The sequence below is a fragment of the Beauveria bassiana genome, assembly GCF_000280675.1.
Source record: "Beauveria bassiana ARSEF 2860 unplaced genomic scaffold BBA_S00008, whole genome shotgun sequence".
Classification (NCBI taxonomy): Eukaryota; Fungi; Ascomycota; class Sordariomycetes; order Hypocreales; family Cordycipitaceae; genus Beauveria; species Beauveria bassiana.
The window spans coordinates 525,864-547,834 of NW_007930843.1; the positions used below are offsets into that span (position 1 = coordinate 525,864).

The following is a 21,971-nucleotide window of genomic DNA, read 5'->3' on the forward strand; positions in this document are numbered from 1 at the left end:
GGAGTTTTCAGTACTCCGCTCACTAGTTACAGCGGGGTTCCAGAATCTGTAGTTGCCAGCTCTAACTCTTCCAAATATGGAATGCCACGGAGGCAATGTACGAGTTGGGCAGAATCGCCGTGATGAGCCCCGGAAAAAAAGCCTTTGGGCTTGTTGAGCCTGTTTTCCAGGTACCAATCTACGGCCCGTCCTCAACAACCAACAATGACGAAGCAACGGCCAACGGCCAGGACCTAGTCATCAAAGTCCGGTCCCGCCAGGGCTGAGAATACCGTCTCTAATGCTTAGTATTAGTTTGTATAGTATATATGAGCACAATGGTGTCTTGGACCCCGATACCCTTCATGACCGTTGACCCTTGATTGCCCATTTCCGCCAGCTACAGACGTGGTTGCCAGCCGTGTATTTTGCCCACCATGCCCAGAAAACCACCATCGGTGCAAGGCTTTGACAGCCTCTCGGAGCAAGTCTTTGTCCGCGACGGAGACGCAGACGCCGTTGCCAATGCCCATGCCCAAACAGGCCCGGATCTCGTCGTCATCTACGGCTGGGGCGACTGTCTGCCGCAGCATGTCGCCAAATACGCCGACGGCTACCGCGCAATGTTTCCTCGCGCGAAGCAAGTCGTGATATTATCACCAATTGCAAAAGCCTTGTTCACTAGCCGCGAGCAGAAACGCGGACACATGACGCCGGTGGTCAATCATCTCTTCGGCTCGCCGGATGCTGGGCGAGGTGCTGGCGCAGCGCAGAGCAACGACACTATTCTGATTCATGCAATGTCCAACACGGGAGCAATCAACGCTGCCGCCACATTCGACGTCTACTTTGAGAGATTCCAAAGCGCCATGCCCCATAGCCTCTTCGTGATGGACTCAACCCCCGGAGGCGCCGACTTTACGTGGGACAACTTGAAGCGATGGTCACGCGCCATGGCTCTCGGTACGGCAAAATGGTTTCCTTGGCCGTTTGTCGCCACACAATCCATTTTTGCCCTTTTCCTGACGCTGAATGCACTCCAGCTATGGTTGCGACGACGACAGAATGCTGGCGCATGGAGTGGCGGAGCCGCGAAGCAGGAAATGTTTGCGACGAAGCGCGCGCGTAGATTGTTCATGTACAGCAAGGATGACGATCTCATTGGATGGGAGGACATTGTCACCTTTGCGCACGACTCTGAAAGATTGGGTTATGCCGTTGATACGGAAGAGTTTCATGGCAGTGGCCATGTCGGCCACATGCGCATGCACCCGGACCAGTATTGGGCGGCCATTCAGCAATCATGGGCGCGGACCAAGACGACGAGTCTCGGTTTTGAAAAAGAGACGGCTGCATAGACTCGAGTATTTAAATTATTTCAACTGTCGTGTGCAACATGTGGTTCAGTCTTCTCCTCATCTACGTGTTGCACTGCTAGATGCAGCAATCCCCATCAATTTCATGCTTGGCCTGCTCTTGCTCGCGTAACATAATTACCAATAATAAGTGAAGAAAACATGCATGATGGATCAACAAAGGTACATTGGGCAAGGTGGAGCGCCGAGCAGAGTCGTCAAGCATTTAAAGCGAATCGCTGATGAGGCCTTCCCGATCAGGCTGCGAGGACGGAGAGTGTCCCACTATGTACCTGAAAGATAATACGAGACTCACAGAGCTGGCGCACAGCACTGCCGAGGGTTGTCAACCTACAGGTCATGGGCGGACCCTAATATCAGCAGGCAACTTCGTATCTTTTGAGATCTTTCTCTGCCTGCACTAAATTAAGCCAGCCCGCTCACATTTATAGAGTAAAGCTCACACGCCTTGATTTAGACCATTGATATCTCGGCTGTGACTCCATAAGAAAAGGTTGATATCAAGACCGCCTGTCAACGGCAACTAATAATATGTAGGAGCCTTGTCATGACTCATAACGGACTACACATGCCACGCACCCACCTCTCCAAGGAGGGTGCTAACCGCGCAGTCATTGAAGAAGAATTGCGTCAACGCGGTCGCCGCTGGGAAGCGCTGCGAGGTTTTCGATATAAAGCTTACAATGGCATAGCGTTGTCCTCTACGGATCAAAGGACTCTTAGCCGCGAGAGAGTGAATTGTCGCATCGTTCTCGATGGCGCACGCTGGGAGGACGAGAACCCAAACCACCTGACATATTTGGAGACCATCCACGAGGCAGACCAAAGCCAAGCCGACTACGAGATGCCTCCACTCGACGACGACCACGTCTTGCTGACTTCACCAATAGTCAGAGGCTACGCACTAAAGAACAAACGCTGGATGCAGTTCTTCATCGACTCGGTTGAAGAGATAGAGTTCGACGAGGGCGCCTTTGACTCTCTTGTGCTTTCAGAAGAGCGCAAAAAAATAATTCTCACTTTGGCCAAAAGCCAGGTCAAGCACAAGGACTCGTTTGACGATGCCGTCAAAGGCAAAGGCAGGGGCATCATCATGCTACTCTCTGGCGGCCCAGGCATCGGCAAGACACTCACGGCCGAGGTCGTCGCCGAGCAGATGCGCATGCCTCTGTACACCATGAGCGCTGGCGACCTCGGAAGCTCGTCCGACGAGGTTGATAAAAATCTCGGCAAGCTCATGAGCATGGTCAGCAACTGGAACGCCGTGCTGCTGCTTGACGAATGCGACGTCTTTCTCGAGGAGCGGACTACCGCGGATCTGGAGCGCAATCGCGTCGTGTCGATTTTTCTCCGAACACTAGAGTATTATGAAGGCATCTTGTTTCTGACGACGAATCGCATTGCAAGCATGGATACGGCTTTCCAGAGCCGCATCCGTCTCACGCTGGAGTATCCCAACCTCGACGCTCAAGCTCGTCGGGCCATCTGGTCAACCTTTTTGGATCGCGCCGCCAGCGAAGGCATGGCTGGAAAAGGAGATGATTTTGATGAGGCGGCTCTATCTATGCTGAGCTCTATTGACTTGAATGGCCGGCAAATTAAAAATACCATGAAGATGGCGCAACTTCTTGCGATGCAGACTGGTGCCAGACTCACATTGGGACATGTGAAGACGGTGTTGAGGATACAGGGCCAGATGGGTCGGTCAGTAGAAATGGTGAAAGCTTCCCTATATAGAGGATCATATTTCAGCAAATTGACAAAGAAGCAATGTAACTTTGGATAGTTATTATAACTCTCTTCTTTCTTGAGAGTTGTTGAGAATGCGCATGTTTATTAGTTGAGTTTGCGCAAATGTAAGGTGATGCGCCCGTGGATCGCGCGGAGACACTAACCTCTCTCCTCATCTGCCGCCTTCCTAGGTACATACAGTGCCCAAGTGCCTCCAGGTAATTCCGAACAGCATTGCCTGGAGGATCAGTGGTGATTTGCTCTGATTTACTTGATGCCCACTGTAGCACCTAGCACCTAGCATGCTACAGTGGGTCGTTGTAGCCCAGCCCCCTCGCTGTCGAGCCTAACAAAGCTTGATTGATACAATGTCGCCACTAATAGGTACGGAACATGGGCAAGATAAGGTAATCTCGCCGGAGCAGAAAGAAAGATTCCGAGGCACCAGCAAAGACTCAATCACTAAAATATACTTATAAATTCCGACGGAGTCAAGTCAACTAGAGGCTCCCTACTCTGGCTATTTTTCTGGATACGTTAGGCACATGGCTGTGGCATCTTGAATGCGGCTCGGTCGGGTAAAGAAGTTGTTCACCATGGAAAAGTAGTACTTGAGATTTTTTGACATCTAGTTCCTCATTTTCCCGCATTAGAGACAAATTTACACAAGTATGAATTGAAGTAACCTGTCGGACACTGCTAAGCGGTGTCGTCACCTAAATCAATCGAGACCTTGATCACGAACAACGTCATAGCTTAGAAAGTCGTGCTGTCTAGTTGAATCCCCCCGCATCTACGCCCCTCGTCTCATTCGCTCGGCAAGTTCCCGCTGCCGCCTCGTAAATCTCCACCACATCGCGGGAAGGAACCCGGGGAGGATTACATGTTCAAGTCCGGGGTGGTGGACCTCGGATACAACGGTGTATAAAGGCGACAGAAGTTCAACTATTGGGAGTGTTTCTGTACACATTACTCTCTAGCATTTACAGGAAAGTTTTATTCATCACAATGGCAGCAGAAATTTCTATTCCGGAATCATACAAGACCTCCGCCGAGAGCGAGATCCGGGTAACTAATTATCCCGAATCTGCTACGCAGAGCGTGACTCCCATCATCATCGCTACTCTCAACCGCCCCAGCAAGCTCAATGCGATTACAGGTCGCATGATTACTGATCTCATCACCTTATTCGAAACCGTCACTGTTGATGATCGTGTCAAAGCTGTCATTGTCACAGGCGCCGGCAAAGCGTTTAGCGCCGGCATCGATCTCAGCATGGATACTACTAAGCTCAAGGACGAGGCCACAGGGCAGATGAGAGACCCCGGCGGTACTCTTGCGCTGGCCATGTTCAACTGCAGCAAGCCTGTTATTGTCGCTTACAATGGCCTGTCTGTGGGCATTGGCATGACCTCTACCCTAGCGGCCGCTATCCGGTGAGTCGAACACATTAGATGTAATTGCCTTTAATCATTAGAATATTTGCTGACCATATAAATCCCCCCCCTTCTAGCATTGCGCCTCGTACAGGCGCAGAGTTTGGCTTTCCGTTTGCCCGGATCGGCCTTACAATGGAGTCTTGCAGCTCCTTCTTCCTACCTCGCATGGTCGGATATAGCAATGCAACATATCTATTGACAACTGGAAAGAGATATCCAGCCGACTCTAGTGTACTCAACGGGGTCTTTGCAGAGTTGGTGGACACACCCAAGGATGTGTTACCGCGTGCTATCGCGCTGGCTGAGGACATCATCACCAACGTGAGCCCCATGGCCGCGTATCTAAACCGACAGCTTATTTGGCGAAACGCCGGGTCAGCTGAGGGGGCTCATTTGGTGGACAGCCCGCTTCTTTACGACATGTTTGCTGGCAGGTATGTTCTGCCACTCCGCCTAGGCGTGCTACGTTGCCAGCCATAGTAGCTCGCCACATCTCGCATGCGCACACTAACAGCATTTCAGTGACCATCTGGCATTCAAGTCGTCATTCTTTAATAAAAGAAAGCCCGAATTCAATGCAACGCTATCCAAGGACGCACCTAGGACGTACCCGTGGTGGAAAACACTCTCGGTTGGAGTATTGCCCAAGGCTAGGGTAGAGGCAAGGGACAACAGTAAACTCTGATTCGTGTACTAGACGACGCGTCTAAGTTGAGGAAGGAGGTAGAGGAGGGACGCGGGCAGACTATATAGCTGGCGTGCAAAGCGGCGAGGCGCTAGATGGGGTCGGGTGATTGCCACCAAACCCGGAGGGGAAGATTGCGACACTGAGATGATAGTTTATCTCTTAAGATATATCATATTCCCCCCGCCTTTTTCGGTCATATTCTCAATGTTGAGGTAGGTGTTTGTGAGAGATAAGTGTGTGACAGGGCTTGCATGCTGTGCCGTTCCCGACATGGCGGCCCTGGATAGTTGCGATACTATATAATTGCAGGCTCATGCTACATTGTATTGATCAACGGTAATTCACAGAAGTTTTCGAATGGGACGCTTCCTATGAAGGCTCAAGATACAAATACAGCGGCGCAATGCAGAATAAATGTTATAGTGGTTGCCATACCGTAATAACGCCGGCTAACGGCGTACGCGGCATCCTCGCGGGTTCGAGAGTCCGAGTTCCGACGTGAACCGTCTTGTCCAGCATAAGAAATACACTCCATAATCTGATATATAATTGACTCCATTGTTGGACGTCCGTGCTCTAGACCCAGCAGGCTCCATTCGTCACGGGGGACCAACTCAACCTTGGTCGAACAAAGCTCAACCTTGGTCGAAGTTGGGCCAAAAACGGCAGAAAAATGATTCTCAATTGCAGATGCGTGGCAGTTGCTCAAATGACTTAGTATAGTAGCCCTAGAATAAATTTAGCAGCTGGCAGCCGGCTGTATTCGTCACGCAGCTATATTTAACACTCGCAGCCTGTCGCGCCCGGGCGCCCGGGCGCCCAGGATCCCCTGCCTCATCATCCGGCGACAAATGTCGTGCATAGCCGGAGAAAGTTTACTGCCGAAATGTACTCCTCGGGCTTCATGACTCGGCCCGGGGTGGTAAAGGTTCAAAGGAGGCACATTGGTGCTTTACGGCCATGACCCAACCCTGAGGGGCACAGGCTCATATACGGACTCTACAGGAGAGACCAAGTAAACTCATTAAAGTCTGTAAGTCTGTTGCACAATAACTCAACATAATGTTCGACAAAATGCTCAAGACTTTGCATATTTCTTAGACGCTGTACAAAGACACTACAAGTCCCAATACAAGGGTTTTCAGCTGGCTGCCCACTGAAATTAGCGACCTCTGCCGAACTTCTCTAATCCCAACCAGTTGCAAGTATGGGGGAAACTGTAATTGTTATGCCTATTAAGGCACTAAATTCTTATTAGCTAGAAGCTAGGAAGGCCTTACTTTAATTTGTATAATAGCTCTTGTGTGTGGCCTCTACATACACTGACTTGTAGGATAATAGAAAAAAATCAATTAATAACATGAATTTAGGCTAATAACCTAACGATAATTATCGTTGTTTAACCAACAGTAATAAAACTACTGGCTGGTACTTGAATCCGAATTGGGCAGGAGCGGCCTTTTCTGGCGCTTTTACTTAATAGCGCTATTCCTCGGAGAACCAACTACCGTACCGTGAAGGCCGTCGGCGGCAGCTCGAGTCATGATCACTGCCTCGACCAAGCCTACCGGCTACCCTAGGTCAGTTGATGTGGTGTTTCTGAAAGCCCGAACAATCGGCGAACGACGTCGGCGAAGGCATCTTGCAGAGGATGGCGACCATAATACAGATTCCGTTCATGCTCTGAAGTCGTGTTGCGGTGCGGGAATGGATGATACGAGGCATAGAAATCTGCTCATCTTTGTGACCATTCTGGGCTAGATTCCAAGACCAAGAGCAGGACAGGTATAAAAGATTATGACTTCGCTGTCACTCTGATCAAGTTATCATCATCACAAATAACACATCACTTGACTCTCCTACTTTTATTTCCTCACTCATCTCCTACATCTCATCTCCAATACCGCTCCTTCGAATCTATCAACATGTCGTTCAACCAGGAACTTGCCCTCAAGTTGGCCGACAAGGCTCTTGGCGCTGCTCAGACTGGCCTCAGGCTGAAATTGGACAATCCCAACGGAATAGCCCAACTCGTCCTTGCTATCTTCGCCGTTGGCCTGAACGTCGTTCCTGTTATTGGATCAGTCATGGGCTCGCTCGCGGTCGTTCTGGGCATGGCTTTGTTCCCTGTGCAGACCGCTGACCCATGGGAGAAGCTGCATGAGCGCGTTGAGACCTTGATCGGCGCCAAGCTTCAGGCACACCAAGTCAAGCAGCTCCAAAGCAAAATAGATGGTCTGGGACATAACCACAGAGAGTACGCAAGTCTCTGGAGACAGTATCAAGAGGCGGCACCAGAGTCGAAAGAAAAGCTTGCTGAGATGCTTCGATACGTACATGTTTCGTTCCTCTTTGTGCTCCGGGCCGCCGTTCCTGAATTTCAGGTTGATGATTATGCGGCGGCTGCGCTACCTCTCTTTGCGCAGGTAGCTAATCTACACATGTCGCTGTTATCTGACGGTTTCAAACATGGACTAGAATGGGGCTTGGCTAAGGAGTACATCGATGTTACTCTTCGGGATGAGTTCACCAGATTGACCTCGCCTGGCAACTCAGCTAGAGGATTGACCGCTCTCAACGCACGAGCAGACAGCACGGAGCTCGCAATGTTCCACGAGGCGATCGATGCCGGTGAGGCCAACGGCCTGCCCGCAGAGCTGATTGCGACGTGGAAGGAAGCTTATACAACGATGGTTGCGAAAGTCGCCACCAGAGCTGATCGCAGCGAACTAGACTACATCTCACATGTTAACAAATACTACGAGGAGGGCCGCAAGCAGGTCAAGCCAGATGACTGGCACAAATATGGACACTACGAAGGCAAGGGAACCAATGAAGGTCTAGCTCTACAGGCATATTCCGAATACGATTTGCAAATGCTCGAGAACGTCCTTCATTATGCCGAATTCTGGCCTTATATGGGCGGCGATAAGGAGATTACAGAAGAATCCTATTTGAACCTCGACCGTGAGATCTTTCGCGGCCCTTACGTTCGCTACTCAGAAAACGTTGCCTGGAGCAAAAGCAGCCCTGCGCCCGTCACCAAGCGTACTGAAAAGATTACTAGTGTCCGCCTTTGTGTTGCTGAAGACGTGACTAGTCTTCAGGTGAAATATGGTGAAACTTGGGACAATGAGTTTGGGCTTTGCAGAAAGCCAGAATTGGAGGAAAGGATCTTCACACTCGAATCGGACGAATACATTGAGAACGTTGATCTCATTTATGGTCATAAAGTGGGACAGCTGCAGTTTGTCACCAACAAAGGAACAGTCCACGGACCATTCGGACAGGGAAGGCACGCTCATATGAAGACGGCTGTCAACCGTACGGGTTACGCTTTGACTAGCATTTACGGTACTCACTATGAGAGACACGACCCGGAGGGAATTGAGGGCGTTGTCTTTGGTTTCAGACCTCTGCTCACTTCCGGCAATTAGTTCGATCCCGAACTTAACCAGTGAGATACTCGAGCAAGTGTTTGTAGCTGGGGACCAGGGTTGTCATTCGGATAAAATTAGAACCTGGGAGGTTTCAACAACTGACCAAAGGCGATAAACAGAAACGGCCTTTCAACATGACAAGCCGATGCGTATAGAAAAGACTTATAGAACTAGACATACTTATTAATCCATCCCATCTCTGCAAATTTGATAATGTTAATTCGCTTCATCACATTAATCATTAGTGGCCGGATTGATTGGCCCGTGTCGCCGATGCGGGAACAGGCACTAGCAAGGGCACCTGGAAGGATCGGGGCCCTGTAATTGCGTCGATACAAGTTGTCCGATATATCAGCGCTCTATGAGCGTAGTAGTGGGGTTTTTCGTCTAAAAGCTAGCCGATCATTCAAACCTCGTTTCCTCTCTCAGAGACTAGCTCGTGCAATAAGTTAGCAATACTGTGGACATTGAGCCAACACCAACTACAAAATGATGTCGATCTTGGCTCGGGTGTAAGCCAGCAACGAAAAGTTCATGAGCTCATTCGGTCTTCAATACTCGAGGCACCACACGTAATCAATTATCTGATGAATGTCTTGGTGCCTGCGGGACGAAGTCGTCCGCGACAGTCAACTGCACACTTCGTACTGAGAATGGTGGCAAGATGTTATAACTCTGCTTAGGTGTCGAGAAAGACAAAACGTAGAGATGCGATAAAATAGTGATCGTGTTACGGAGAGCAACCAACTCAAATGTATTAGCTCAGAAACTACCGGTCTAAATGCTATGCCGGTGCAATAAGCCAGTGATGGCTTAACTCACAACTTGATCCCTAGGGGGAAATAGGCAGAGAAGATGAGTGTCGGATAAACATGCTTCTTAGTCTGCTATGTATCATGGCGGAAACGTCGTTTTGGCGGAGCCAGGGACTGTAGGCAGTCAAAATAAACGTCGGCATTAAGTTTAAGTGTGGTAGTTAATAAAAGCGGATAATGTGACCATGACTTCATGCCCCTCGATCCGCGTCGGCGCTTTGTCCTCCCGGGCTTACAGCCGCCGGCAGTCGTAGCGGGGTTCCTGGCGTCAGCTCCCTCATGCCGAAGCCCTTGTTCAAAGTGCATCGCATGTGCCATGTAGATCCGAACAGTGGTTCGAGTTCCAACTCGCCCTCCTTAAACCCTTTGTCGCCACTCGCTTGTATAGAACATCCTGGCTCGCTTCCTTGGCACAGGGGCTGCGAACCCACCATGTATTCGCACTGACACGTTACCCAGAATAGTTATGAACAAGGCACGTGGCGTCAGATCTTTGGGGAATCAACAACGCAGTGCGAGTCAACTGGCTGGCGGGGTCAGATTATCATTGTTTTCTCCGTCGCCCGACTCATAATTCTCCATTCAGTTTACGGCAGTCGGACGCCCGGTGGGGGCGGGAAAAGACGGAGGGGGATGAATGCCTGTGAAGATGTGGGTTTATCACGCCTTACTAACGTCTTGAATCTGTTTTTAGCTTCGAGATCGAGTCTACGCGGATGGAGTGATTGAAATTCCTGAGCCAATGAAGAGACAGCGAAATGGTATTCTGTTTCAGCTGAAAAAAGTAGCACAACAAGGTCCCCTTTGACGGATGGCTCGTTACGCTTCTAGAACAGAACGAATATCTCTTTCCGTCGCATTCGGGCTTATGACCGTGCCCGTTGTCACACCCAGTGAGGTTATACGACCATGATGATGAATCACATTCCTCAAGTCTAGTCTTATCCTTATCATCCCAGATTGCGTCGTACTTGCGCTTTTGCCTGCTTTTGCATGGCCATACATATGCGACAGTCGTATATCTTCGGAGCCTTGCATAGCTTGGAACTTACTGAGAGCTTCACCATTCGCTATCTTATCATGCACGCCTCGCGCCTGGGTGCATTCGAGTATCCAAGCACGCCATGCCGTTTCAGTCACCAACGCGGAAGGCTAGTCCGAACCCCCAGCTGATAGCCCGTACCTGTCATCAGGCGAAACTGTTGCACCGCTGATGGAACCCCCTTTCCCGCTCCGATTGCCATTCGTCATTGGAGCTATTCGAGTAGCTGGCGACCCCTCTCAGCTGAGTATTTCCTCATCGGGTGCGGCTGGAGATTTGCCAAGGAACGGCCGGGCGCAGCTGCAAGAAAAAAGGTAAAAAAAAAGGATAGATCAAGTAATCTACGGGTAAAAGGAAAGGAAATGTAGGCGGTTGTCGGGGTGGCTTGCGAAGGCTTGTGCAGAATCCGCATGGCTTGACAGACTACCGAGGGCAGGCAGAGTAGGCTGTTTCGACCCCAAAAGACCCGGCTTGCGCCGCGCCATGAGCACGCCACCAGATAATCGATTTAGTGTCTAACTGAATTAGTTCATGGTCGGCGAATGTGCGGCGTCAAGAAAACGTGGTTATGGGAGCCGTCTTTGTCCTGCCCATGATATGTTCCTTGTGTGTTGCCAACGACGTGGGGCAAACAGAGTTGATCCGCCGCCGCCTACAAACGAGTCCATCTCACCCACGCTAGATCATCAATCTTTTGACGATACAACAATAGACTTATCTTCAAACGCCTCGGGACGTCAAAACCCTTAAAAACCATCATCACTCTGTACACGAGAGGCACAATGGATGTCACTGTGCAGCTCCCCACCGATCCTGTCGAGCGGCGTCGCGTTCAAAACCGCATCGCCCAACGCAAGTTTCGTCGTAAGTCGCGCCGCGAGTATCAAAAGAATTTGCGAGGCTGACCGAGATGTCTTGTAATGTGGCGTTCTAGACAAGCGGCTTCAAAACCAAGCAGCGTCATCCACTGCCAATAGTCGCTCCTCCGCCCACCATTCACGGCGGCCATCATCATCATCATCATCCAAGGCAGTCGCGCAAGTCACATCTACGCCACACACTTCCAGCACATTCTCTTCGCCCGGATTATTCGGAAGCATCGATATGGGGATGCGGCTTGATGGGCTGCCCATGACACCAGCCACAGTATCGGTGGACGATTTCTCCATGGACGCGTACTTTGACGGCAACTTTGACTCTTGCTTTGACATGCCTAATCTGCCTGCCAAACCACCAAGCCGGTCTTTATCATTCGACCACACCTTCTCTGCTCCAGTGCGGACGCCGTACTCTGTTTTGCCAACGCCACGGGCCACCGCATCATCTTCATATGCGTCGTCGTCGTCGTCGTTATCGGGTCGATCGCATGGGACTCCTGTCGGCGAAGGCGGGCCACCGTCATCTGTCAGCAGCGTAAATGGTCCAAGTCCTCGGCGTGAGACTTTCATAGACACGCAAATCTCTGATCTAAAGAATTTTCAGACCGAGACGATGAACAAAGAGAAGGACGATAGCGGCGCAAGTGACAAGGGATGGATAAGTACCATCCACATTGCGGTGCAGAGCGGGAACGAGCGCATCCTCGGCATGTTGCTAAGACAAGACACGGACGGAATCAACTCTCCAGATAGTAATGGGCGAACACCGCTCTTTCACGGAGCAATTCAGGACAACGAACCCGTTGTGCAGATGTTGCTAGCCCACGGTGCCCGCATCGGCTTGCTCGACAAGGAAGGGCGGTCACCACTGCACTGGGCTGTGCTATATCGTCGATTAGAGGTCCTCAGAACGTTACTGGAACATTGGAACAAATATGAGCGAGAAAGCTTCGACATTGATGCCCACGATAATGTTGGCTGGACGCCGCTACATCTCGCGGTCGAGAGACGTTTCGAGGCGGGTGTATTGCTGTTGATGCAGGTCGGTGCCAACATAAAGGCACGAGCCAAAATGTGTCCGCATACCGGAAAACCAATGCCATTTAACGTGGAGCCTCTGGGATCTTGAGATGCTGGGCCTATGCGATGCAAACCTCTCTGTTGGGGTGCGGGACTGCTCCTTTTGCACGTTTCGGGTGCTCCCTATATTCAGCTTCACGTTCTGTGCGTTACGTACAATGCGCTTTGGTGCTCTTTTGATGTGCATAGAATATATCCAAATTTAGCTTTTCAGATCTCCTGCTGCAACTCTGTCACGCCCAGAGGCTTCATCTGCTGAACAAAGGTTCCTCATGCTACGATCGAGAGAGCGGACAGGGCTCCACTGCATGGTAAACAGTAGGGATTTCAAGACACTGTTATGCAGATGCAATCAAAACTCAGACCGCATGAACCAATGCCAGGGACGAGAGATGGCTCTAAGCGCGTAAACTCAGCTCACACGACGCTGTCATCATCCCTCTACGAACTGAAATACAACCCCAGTCGCGATTTCGACATGTCTGATTGTGCTTGGCGCTTACTTTGCAGTTTTGCAGTCCTAGTTCCCCCCCTATGCGATTCGTTTTCCAGTCCTCGATGCGGGCGTTCCTAACTATGGCGTACCTCCACCGCGCCCCTGAAAATCGCAATTTACGGCACTGAATTCGCCATTCAGTAATTCCGTAAAGTTCCCAAAACTCTTGCAAGCACATGTCTTGCCGGTCGGACGTTGGAAGCGAATCGTATTCCTCGCAATAGTTGCAGTGCGGCTGATGGCTTGACCCCGCCGGACCACAATCGCGCCTACTAGTGCGTAAGAATGCTTACCTTGCATGACAGGTCAGCGCTTTATCGTGTAATCTTCGCACTACCAAGATTCTTACCCCGGGCGATTGCGATGTGGAAAGCTTGTTCCTCCTGCCCCCCAGCGAGCTTTGCTGGCCTGTGAAGGTAAGGGGTTGGAAAATTCCCACCTCTTGCAGCAAGGCCCTCGCAGGAAAAGGCACTGCACCAGCTTATCAGCACCGCACCCCATCTATCTACGACACTTGTAAAGTGATGTCCCCGATTTTCCGTCGCTTTGGAGAGAAGGAAAAGAGAGCTACTTTGTTTGGGAAAGAAAAAAAAGGCTCGGTTGAATTGCGACATTGTAGCTAGGCTCCCTGGCCTGACCTACGCATCATGAGCGTCGACACGGTATCATCAGAGCAGCGTGTCGAGGCCGAGAAAACGACACCTGTGAACCTCGAAGAATCTGAAGCTCCGTTAGTGGAAACCAAAGATGAAGATTATCCACGCGGTCTGCAACTAGCATTTGTGGTGCTGGGTATCCTTTTGTGCTTGTTTTTAGTAAGTCGTCAATTGTCTGCTTTGCTTGTAATCATCGTTGGGTAGAGCAATGGAGCTAACCGTCCGTCTGTTGTAGGCAGCCCTTGACATGGTTTGTGGCATCAAATTCTTTTGACTAGCCCAAGTGGACGCTCGATTTGCAATCGTGGTCGAGAATACTAACAAATTGTGCATGCAGACCATAGTTGCCACGGCCATTCCCAAAATTACTGATGAATTTCACGCCATTGACCAGGTTGGATGGTATGGCTCGTCATTCTTCTTGACACTGGCCGCGTTCCAATCCTTTTGGGGAAAGCTATACAGATACTGCCATTTAAAGTGGACATATCTCGCAGCAGGCATTGTATTCGAGGTTGGCAGCCTGGTTTGTGGTGCGTGTAGTCAAAGACGCGGCCCTGAAAACTTGATAGTCTTTGCTAACGCGCGACTGTCCAACAGCCACAGCGACAAACAACACTGCTCTCATTGTGGGCCGAGCCGTGACAGGTGTCGGAGGCGCGGGACTTTACTGCGGAACTTACACAATTATCGCATTCATTGTTCCACCAGCCCAACGAGCCCGATACACTGGTCTAGTTGGCGTATCCTATGCCGTCGCGAGTGTAGCTGGTCCGCTGATTGGAGGTGTCTTTACCGATAACATCAGTTGGAGATGGTGGTAAGAATTGGCACTCTTCCAAACATCCACAAGGGTTCTGATTACTCGTCAAAGTTTCTACATCAACCTCCCCATTGGAGGTCTTAGCCTTGCTCTGATCTTATTCTCCTTTAAACCTCCGTCCGCGGCAAAACCAGTGCCGGCACCGCTCTCCGAAATCCTACTACAACTCGATCTTCTTGGGGTGGCGCTGGCTGTCGTCAGCATGGTTTGCTTCTTCCTGGTCACGCAGTGGGCTGGCGCCAGCCGTGCCTGGGACTCTGCATCTGTAATTGCCTGCCTGGTCGTATCAGTTGTAGCGAGCTTTTTGTTTGCTGCAGTACAAATATGGCAAGGTGAAAGAGCGTCGCTTGTGCCTCGCATTTTGAGCAAAAGAGTGATTTACGGAGTGGCCTGCTTCGCCTTCTTGTCAGTCCTCCCCAGCCGGATGGTTAAACTTTGCTAATTTTCCATGTGGCTAGTCAAAACGGAATGAACTTTTTCTTCACATATTACATTCCAATTTACTTTCAGTCCATCGACAATTACTCGGCGGCGCAGAGTGGCATCTACAACTTGCCACTAATATTCGGAGCTTGTAAGTATGAGCCCCCCGGCACATGCGCCCCATCGCTAATTTCTGACAACAAGGCTTTTTTGCAATCATCTCCGGCTTTCTGATTACCATATATGGATACTATACTGTATACATGGCCTTAGGAAGCGCAGCTTGTACCATTGCAGCTGGCCTGTTGTACACGATGGGCATGCATACGCCGCTAGCTCGCCCACTTGGATACCAGATGCTTCTGGGCGCAGGGCAGGGCCTCGCCATCCAGGTTCCCGTCATTGTGGCTCAAGCAATGTCCGCACCCGAGGACATTTCGGCCAGCACAGCCATCATTCTCTGTAAGCGACCGAGCCTCTTCGCTTCGATAGTCTAGATGCTGACATGCAAGCTGTAGTTTTCCAGATGACGGGAGGTGCAGTGTGCATCTCTGCTGGCCAGTCGGCCTTTATTAATCGTCTGTTGTACTATCTCAAGAGCATTGCGCCTGGTATTGACGCTGCGCATATCGTCACAATTGGCGCATCGGATCTAAGAAGTCAGGTTTCTGCGAGCGATATTGACTTTGTGCTTCAGGCATATCTCGGCGCCCTCAAGGATACCTTTGCGCTTGGTGTGGGGTTTGCTGGGTGTGCGTTTCTGGCGAGTTGGATTGCGCCTATAAAAAACTTGGCGAACGGCTCCAAAGTGAATGTTATGGCGGCCTTGTAATTTAGTGGAATTTGAAGTTGGTGACTCGCAGCTGCAAAGCCTACTATAATTTACCAACCGCATTTGTGATGTTTACTTTGGCTCATCATGGTGTTGCATATGGTATATGTGCCTTAGGGTATGAATGACATTCATTTTCTATCAACAATCATGAGAAATCTTTAAATTCAAAAAAAAAAAAGCAATTTGTCCAAGTCAATAAGACCATATATTCTTACGCCACGAATTCCAAACCATAACTACTAGTTTACCAAACACTGTCCCCAATTACAAACTCAAGTACAGCGGCTTCCCGCTACAGGAGGCTCAGGCCTGCTTTCTATTCACACTACAAAAAACCCCGCTAGTTTCGAACTCTGAGCTGAAGACCAGGACTTCCAGCCGCAGGGAAAGGAATAATCATGTCGCGGACACAATCAATATCCCGCTCGCGGGTAGTGTTGTACAGTTCAAGCGTGGGACCCTCTTGGCCACGGTACAAGTCGTACTTGAGAAGGATTGTCGCCAGGATAATCGATAGTTCCTGCTTGGCAAAGTTCATGCTATTCGAATTTACATTAGCATTGCGAATCTCAAAGAAAGGGAGAAAAAAAAGGAAAAAGAGTTTACCCAATGCAGTTGCGCGTGCCTCTTGCAAAGCCAATAAAGGCGCGATCCAGTCTCGGGTTGTCAATCCATCGCTGCGGGATAAACTTGTCCGCGTCCGCAAAGACGGCCTCGTTTGTGTGCGCAATCTGGGCCGTCATGCTGTAGGTGACACCCGCGGGGACGACGTACGAGCGACCGCGGGCCTTGTCCTCGTAGACGATGGGCTCGGTGGGCGAAACGCGCGGCAGGCGGGCCACGACGCCCGGGTGAAGTCGCAGCGTCTCCTGGATGGCAGCCTGAAAGTAGGGCAGGTTCTCGACTTGCGAGTACGAGGGAATGTCGTCGGTGGCGGCGCCGAGGGCGTCGGAAAGCTCCTTCTTCACCTTGGCCAGCTCGTCCGGGTGGGAGAGCAGCTGGTAGATGGCGGCGCTGAGGGTGTAGGCGGTGGTGCCCTGGCCGGCAAAGACGACGAGCTGGGCCTCGTGCGCGAGACGCGCATTCGTCTTTTCCTCATCGGGGAGCTTGCTGCTGAGGACGCCCTCGAAGATGGTGCTCTTGATGCGTTCGGGGTTGGGCGAGCTGCGAATCTTTTCGACTTCGTCGAGCCACATCTACACATTGCCACATGTTAACCCTGCAACTCGTGAAGAAACAGACACATGTATACACATATGTGTCCAGGTACATACCGTCTTTTTATTCCACATTTCAGTCAGTCCAGGAAACACAGACTTGATTAGCCAGTCGGGCAATGCGCCGAGCAGGTAGCCCACGATGGGGAAATGACACATGGCGTGGTTGAAGAAGTGAAAGACGTCGGTGGCCTCGATGTACGGTGCGGCAAAGTCCTTTTCGCCGAGAAAGTTGAAAGACGTGCCAAAGGCGTACTGGGTGACAATGTCGCAGGCGCACGCCTTGAGGACAAAGTGAAACTTGAGCACCTCGCCCGTCTCGCCGGCCTCGTGCATGCGAGACAGCAGCTTGCGCATGTCTGCCTTCATGATGGGCTCGAGGCGACGGATGCTGGCCGTGGAAAAGAAGCCGGAAATGGTGCTGCGGCGGAGGCGATGGGTGTCATGGTCTGCGGTTCCGGCGAGAGAGTTGGGGGCTGTATAGACGGGGCGTGTAAGTCACTTCTTTCGCGTTGTGTTGTTGTGTTGCGTAGAGTCGAAAAATGGAAAGATGGGGGCAGATACTTACTTCCGGTGCGGCGGCCTGTCATGATGGACTTGTTGGTCTTGCGCTTGGCGCTTGGGTACAGCGGTTCGATGAATTCGGGGTCGTTGAAGTGCACCTCGTCGGGGTTGATTCGTACAATAGGGCCTAAAGACGATGTGTGAGCACTTTGATCAGTAGCATGAATCTTCTTCTTGCACCGATACCGAAGTAAAGGGTCAAAAAAAAAAAGGAATGGCACTGTACCGTATTTTTCGTGCATCTGCTTAACCTTGCGAAAGTACTGGCCACCCTTCCAGACATCGTAGTATATCTCGTACCAATACGTCAAGGCTGTTCCCAGTTAGCTTGCCTGCATTCTTTTCTAGGACTTATCATCTTGCTCTTACCAGCAAACTTGGGGCCGGGAATGCCAGCCAATGGATGAAAGAACACTACATTAGAAAATTTAGCCGTGCCGTATTGCCTCCAATAAAAGTATCAACATACATCGCTGCGCTACCAAGTAGGTGCAATATGTCAAGACTGCCGTGGTGATGAGATACACGGTGGGCCAGGACAGCAGCCCGTCAACACGCCACACATGGACGGCGTCGTCGAGTCCTTGCTGTAGCGTTTGGAGAACAGGTTGAGCCGTGCTCGCGAAATTGCTCGCGGCCATGGTTTTCCACTCTTTTGGCACCGATAGATTTAAAAATTGTGACATTGTGGGTGTGCTGTCGCTGTCGCTGCTCGGTGCATTCGCCTGGTTTCTTCGCACTGGACAAGGGTGCTTCGGCAAGCTATATGGTATAGCTTTCTCGAGCGCACTGCAAATAGTTTAATCAAAAAACTTCAACTACCGACTAGTTGGAGATCGAAAATATGTGACATGTTCTAATACCCACTCGCCCGTATCTGCTTACTCGAAACCTCTGTAATGGGAATTACGTGCTCACAGCTGAAAGCCTCTCGAGAGACAGATTAGGCAAGCCACCAAGATGACATATGGATCTAGAGCACAACACTGAATTAGCTCCGTTCAGATCTCTCAGCCCGTTGGATAAGCTAAACGTGAAAAATTATTGGCTAATGCATCATCAGCAATAACAGGGAGCTCGTAATACGCTGGGGGACTGGAGACGGTTCAGCCGCACTAATAAAACAGTCCACCTCGGACTTGAGGCTTACTGACTTGTTAGTGGCGGCGTCGTCCGACGGCGCTCGACAGCCTTGTCCACTATTCCAACCAACAGTGTGCAGCTGTACCTAGTCAAAACAGTCTGATGTAGTATTAGAATTACTTGAATATGCACAAGAAGCCATGTGTTCGGTTCAATCGATACCACCTTGACTGTGCTCTCGAACGCACGACGTACGCGAGTAGATTACAATGTTTCGCTCTTCTGTGTCTCTTTGCTTGCTTCTAGCGCCATTAGTAGTGTCTCTCCCACATCAGGCATCGAATCACACCGACAACCTTCGATGTCGCTACTTGCCCCAAGACTCCCAGTGGCCGTCCTTTGAATCATGGAACCAGCTCAACGTGTCAGTGCAGGGCCGCCTACTTGCAGGCAAGCCTCTGGCACACGTCTGCCACGGCTCTACCTACGACGCTGCAGCTTGCACTGAACTCGCCAATCACTGGACGGAGCAGGCTCCGTACTTTTCGGATCCGGTCAACATCATGTCGCCGTTCTGGGCAAACAACTCCTGCACTCCTTTTACCAGTCCTTCCGCGCCTTGCTTGCAGGGAAATTACGCCTCGTACGCCATCAATGTCAGCAACGCCGCTGATGTTGTTGCTGGGCTACAGTTTGCAAAGAAGAGCAATATCCGCGTTCAAGTCAAGAATACGGGCCACGACTACCTGGGCCGATCCACTGGACAGGGCTCACTAGCCATCTGGACACACAATCTAAAGACTATCAACTTTCTCAACTACACCAGCACAAGATACAACGGCTCAGCTGTCAAGCTTGGCGCAGGTGTGCAAGCATTCGACGTGTACCCCAAGGCGGCGGCGCAGGGCCTGCGGGTTGTGGGAGGCTATTGTCCTACAGTAGGCATTGCTGGCGGTTATCTCCAAGGTGCAGGGCATGGGCCGCTTCTCGGCACATACGGCCTTGCAGCGGACAATACGCTCGAAGTCGAAGTCGTCACAGTCGGCGGCAAACATCTCGTGGCCAGCCCAACACAAAATGCGGACCTTTTCTGGGCTCTCAACGGCGGAGGAGGCGGCAACTACGGCGTTGTCCTGTCTGTGACAACGCGCGCGCATCGCGACGGACCTGTCTCTGGGGCCTCGCTCACAGTGAGTGCCGCAACGAAAAGCAACATCGAGGCGCACTGGAAAGTCGTCGCTGCCTGGCATCGCCATCTGCTGTACCTCGACACACTACCCGGGTTCACGAGCGTTTACCGCATCACCAACACCACCTTTGGGCTCAGCCAGGTAACTTACGCAGACCACGGAGTAGCCGAGATCCAAACGGCCCTGGATCCCTTTTTGAAACAAGTGACGCAGCTCGGATTCAATTACACCCTCGACAAAAACGTCAAGGGCAACTACTATGAGCACTATCTCAAGTACAACCCCAAGCTACCCTACGGATCGTACTTTAACAACGAGACAATCGGCGGACGCCTGATTAGCCGTGACGCCATCAAGAGCAACCTGCCAGACGTCGTCAAGGCCATTCGCGACATTACCAATTCTCGAGGGAGACCATTTGTCAACGGGGTGGCTGGAAACGCAAACCGTGCGCACAGGGGTAGAGCGCCAAACACGAATGCAGTCTTGCCTGCGTGGCGCGATGCGCTGTACCACTTGATCATCGAAGAGGTGTACAAGGAGGATGCGTCCACGGCGCAGCTCGTGTCTGTTCAGGCCGACATGAATGCGCACCAGGAACTCTTGCGAGCTGCCGCGCCCGGCGGCGGAGCATACATCAACGAGGCGACTCTGGACAATGTGCAGTGGAAAAAGGACTACTTTGGCGCCAATTACAACAAGCTGTTGCGCGTGAAGAAGAGGTACGATCCGCAGTTTTTGCTGTACGGGCCGGCTTCAGTGGGGAGTGACGCCTGGGTTAGGGCCTCTGATGGGAGGTTGTGCAGAAAGTAACGCTGCAACTGCACAAGCCAGCTTTTTATCTTTTACCAGAAAAAACATGCGAATACATAGACATCTTGTTATGGATATAGATTATGTATATACAAATACATTTTTAGATGACATGCAAGATACAAACAGGTGCAGAACTACACGCCAGACGGGCCTCGTTTGTTACAGCCCGCAACGGTGTGACTGTGAGCTAGGCGGCTTTTACCAAGGGCTATACGACGTGGCAGTAAAATGTTCATCTAGTGTTGTAGAGTCATCTAGGTCTAATAATTTTAAAGCTTTCTCTTTAGAATATTTACCAAGGCTCCTCCTCGCCAGTCCACTTCCAAAGCTTGCCGGAATGAGTCTCCTTGGTGGACTCATCAATGACCTTGACCACACCTCGAACACTTTCATCCACGCTGATGCTCGCCTCGGCAAGATCAAAGGCCCGCGCACCGCGGTTCCCCATTTCGGTTTGAACGAAGCTGTACAAGTTGCAATATTTATTAGCAATGCGAGGAAAACAGAGGAAAACAGAGAAAAATAAAGCGCCGTCGCTGGTGCGCAACTTACCCAGGATCGATGGGAAAGACTGTGAGCCACGTCTCGGCAACGGCAATAGTCCTGGCGTACCAATGCTGAAGGATCTTGGTCGGGCCGTAGACAGCGTTGGGGAAGGGGATCACGTTCCTGGCCATGTTAGATTAATCACATACTGTTGTGGCTCTATGAGGCCAAGTCACTTACTATTCGACTGTTAGTACTGGTGTGCGCCTAAAGGTGGTAATGGGAATTACTTGCCGTCAAGAATGCAGCGCTAGATCCAATCACAATGAGTTTGGGGTTCTTGGATGCCTTGAGGAGCGGAAAGACTGCCTGGTAAAGTCGAACAAAGCCAAAGACATTGGTGTCGATGTGGTCTTTAATGTCGGGAATCTTGGCATCCTGCAGCTTCGGCCAGGCCGTGGCTTTGCCAGCATTGGCAATGACAATGTCAATGTGGTCGATGCCGCTGGACTTTAACGTCTCGACGGCTTTGAGCGAGTCATTGTCGTCCGTCGCCTCAATCTTGACCACTTGAACGGTGGTGCCCTCGGCCGTAGGCAACTTGAGCAGTTCCTTGGACGGGCCATCGTCGGGGTTGCGGTTGGCCGCAATGACGGTGTGGTTGGGCTTTGCAGCATACAGCTCCAAGATTCCACGACCAATGCCACGACCGGCACCGGTAATGAGGACAATAGTAGGAGAAGCCATGATTTTCTGCTCTGTTTTGGTCTGAGGCTGATGGATGTGCAGGACTAGTGCTTGCTACGGCGGTTGTTGGTGGTGTCTCAGCGAAAAAGGCCAAGCCAAAAGTTCATGTGTTTAGAGGGCGCTCTTTGCCAGCTAGCACTTCAATTTAGCTACGACAATTTTCGATG

General features: G+C 51.0%; 9 protein-coding genes across 9 annotated transcripts; 7 read left to right on the top strand and 2 right to left on the bottom strand.

Annotated features, from left to right (window-relative positions):
• Positions 1-416: 416 nt before the first annotated feature.
• Positions 417-1,337, top strand: BBA_03800 (paxU protein; the record flags this gene model as incomplete). Its single annotated transcript, XM_008598897.1, has 1 exon — positions 417-1,337. The coding sequence occupies one exon, from the start codon at positions 417-419 to the stop codon at positions 1,335-1,337; it is 921 nt and encodes a 306-aa protein (XP_008597119.1).
• Positions 1,338-1,902: 565 nt separating this feature from the next.
• On the top strand, positions 1,903-3,141 carry BBA_03801 (AAA family ATPase; the record flags this gene model as incomplete). The annotated part of the gene is made up of 1 exon (XM_008598898.1): positions 1,903-3,141. One exon carries the CDS (start codon positions 1,903-1,905, stop codon positions 3,139-3,141), a length of 1,239 nt encoding a protein of 412 aa, XP_008597120.1.
• Positions 3,142-4,094: 953 nt separating this feature from the next.
• Positions 4,095-5,210, top strand: BBA_03802 (enoyl-CoA hydratase/isomerase family protein; the record flags this gene model as incomplete). Its single annotated transcript, XM_008598899.1, has 3 exons — positions 4,095-4,522; positions 4,564-4,959; positions 5,048-5,210. The coding sequence occupies 3 exons, from the start codon at positions 4,095-4,097 to the stop codon at positions 5,208-5,210; spliced, it is 987 nt and encodes a 328-aa protein (XP_008597121.1).
• Positions 5,211-7,138: 1,928 nt separating this feature from the next.
• Positions 7,139-8,650, top strand: BBA_03803 (Delta endotoxin central region subgroup 1; the record flags this gene model as incomplete). The annotated part of the gene is made up of 1 exon (XM_008598900.1): positions 7,139-8,650. The coding sequence occupies one exon, from the start codon at positions 7,139-7,141 to the stop codon at positions 8,648-8,650; it is 1,512 nt and encodes a 503-aa protein (XP_008597122.1).
• A 2,642-nt stretch (positions 8,651-11,292) lies between these two features.
• On the top strand, positions 11,293-12,517 carry BBA_03804 (Ankyrin repeat-containing protein; the record flags this gene model as incomplete). The annotated part of the gene is made up of 2 exons (XM_008598901.1): positions 11,293-11,374; positions 11,445-12,517. The coding sequence occupies 2 exons, from the start codon at positions 11,293-11,295 to the stop codon at positions 12,515-12,517; spliced, it is 1,155 nt and encodes a 384-aa protein (XP_008597123.1).
• Positions 12,518-13,611: 1,094 nt separating this feature from the next.
• Positions 13,612-15,698, top strand: BBA_03805 (MFS gliotoxin efflux transporter GliA; the record flags this gene model as incomplete). The annotated part of the gene is made up of 8 exons (XM_008598902.1): positions 13,612-13,779; positions 13,856-13,870; positions 13,958-14,153; positions 14,221-14,440; positions 14,495-14,848; positions 14,902-15,017; positions 15,071-15,328; positions 15,385-15,698. The coding sequence occupies 8 exons, from the start codon at positions 13,612-13,614 to the stop codon at positions 15,696-15,698; spliced, it is 1,641 nt and encodes a 546-aa protein (XP_008597124.1).
• Positions 15,699-16,041: 343 nt separating this feature from the next.
• BBA_03806 (Cytochrome P450 CYP682H1) lies at positions 16,042-18,123 on the bottom strand (the record flags this gene model as incomplete). Its single annotated transcript, XM_008598903.1, has 7 exons — positions 16,042-16,240; positions 16,308-16,897; positions 16,976-17,394; positions 17,487-17,609; positions 17,709-17,795; positions 17,852-17,896; positions 17,952-18,123. 7 exons carry the CDS (start codon positions 18,121-18,123, stop codon positions 16,042-16,044), a joined length of 1,635 nt encoding a protein of 544 aa, XP_008597125.1.
• A 711-nt stretch (positions 18,124-18,834) lies between these two features.
• BBA_03807 (FAD binding domain-containing protein) lies at positions 18,835-20,568 on the top strand (the record flags this gene model as incomplete). Its single annotated transcript, XM_008598904.1, has 1 exon — positions 18,835-20,568. One exon carries the CDS (start codon positions 18,835-18,837, stop codon positions 20,566-20,568), a length of 1,734 nt encoding a protein of 577 aa, XP_008597126.1.
• A 295-nt stretch (positions 20,569-20,863) lies between these two features.
• BBA_03808 (NADPH-dependent 1-acyl dihydroxyacetone phosphate reductase, putative) lies at positions 20,864-21,804 on the bottom strand (the record flags this gene model as incomplete). The annotated part of the gene is made up of 4 exons (XM_008598905.1): positions 20,864-21,035; positions 21,124-21,240; positions 21,267-21,276; positions 21,348-21,804. The coding sequence occupies 4 exons, from the start codon at positions 21,802-21,804 to the stop codon at positions 20,864-20,866; spliced, it is 756 nt and encodes a 251-aa protein (XP_008597127.1).
• Positions 21,805-21,971: the final 167 nt, after the last annotated feature.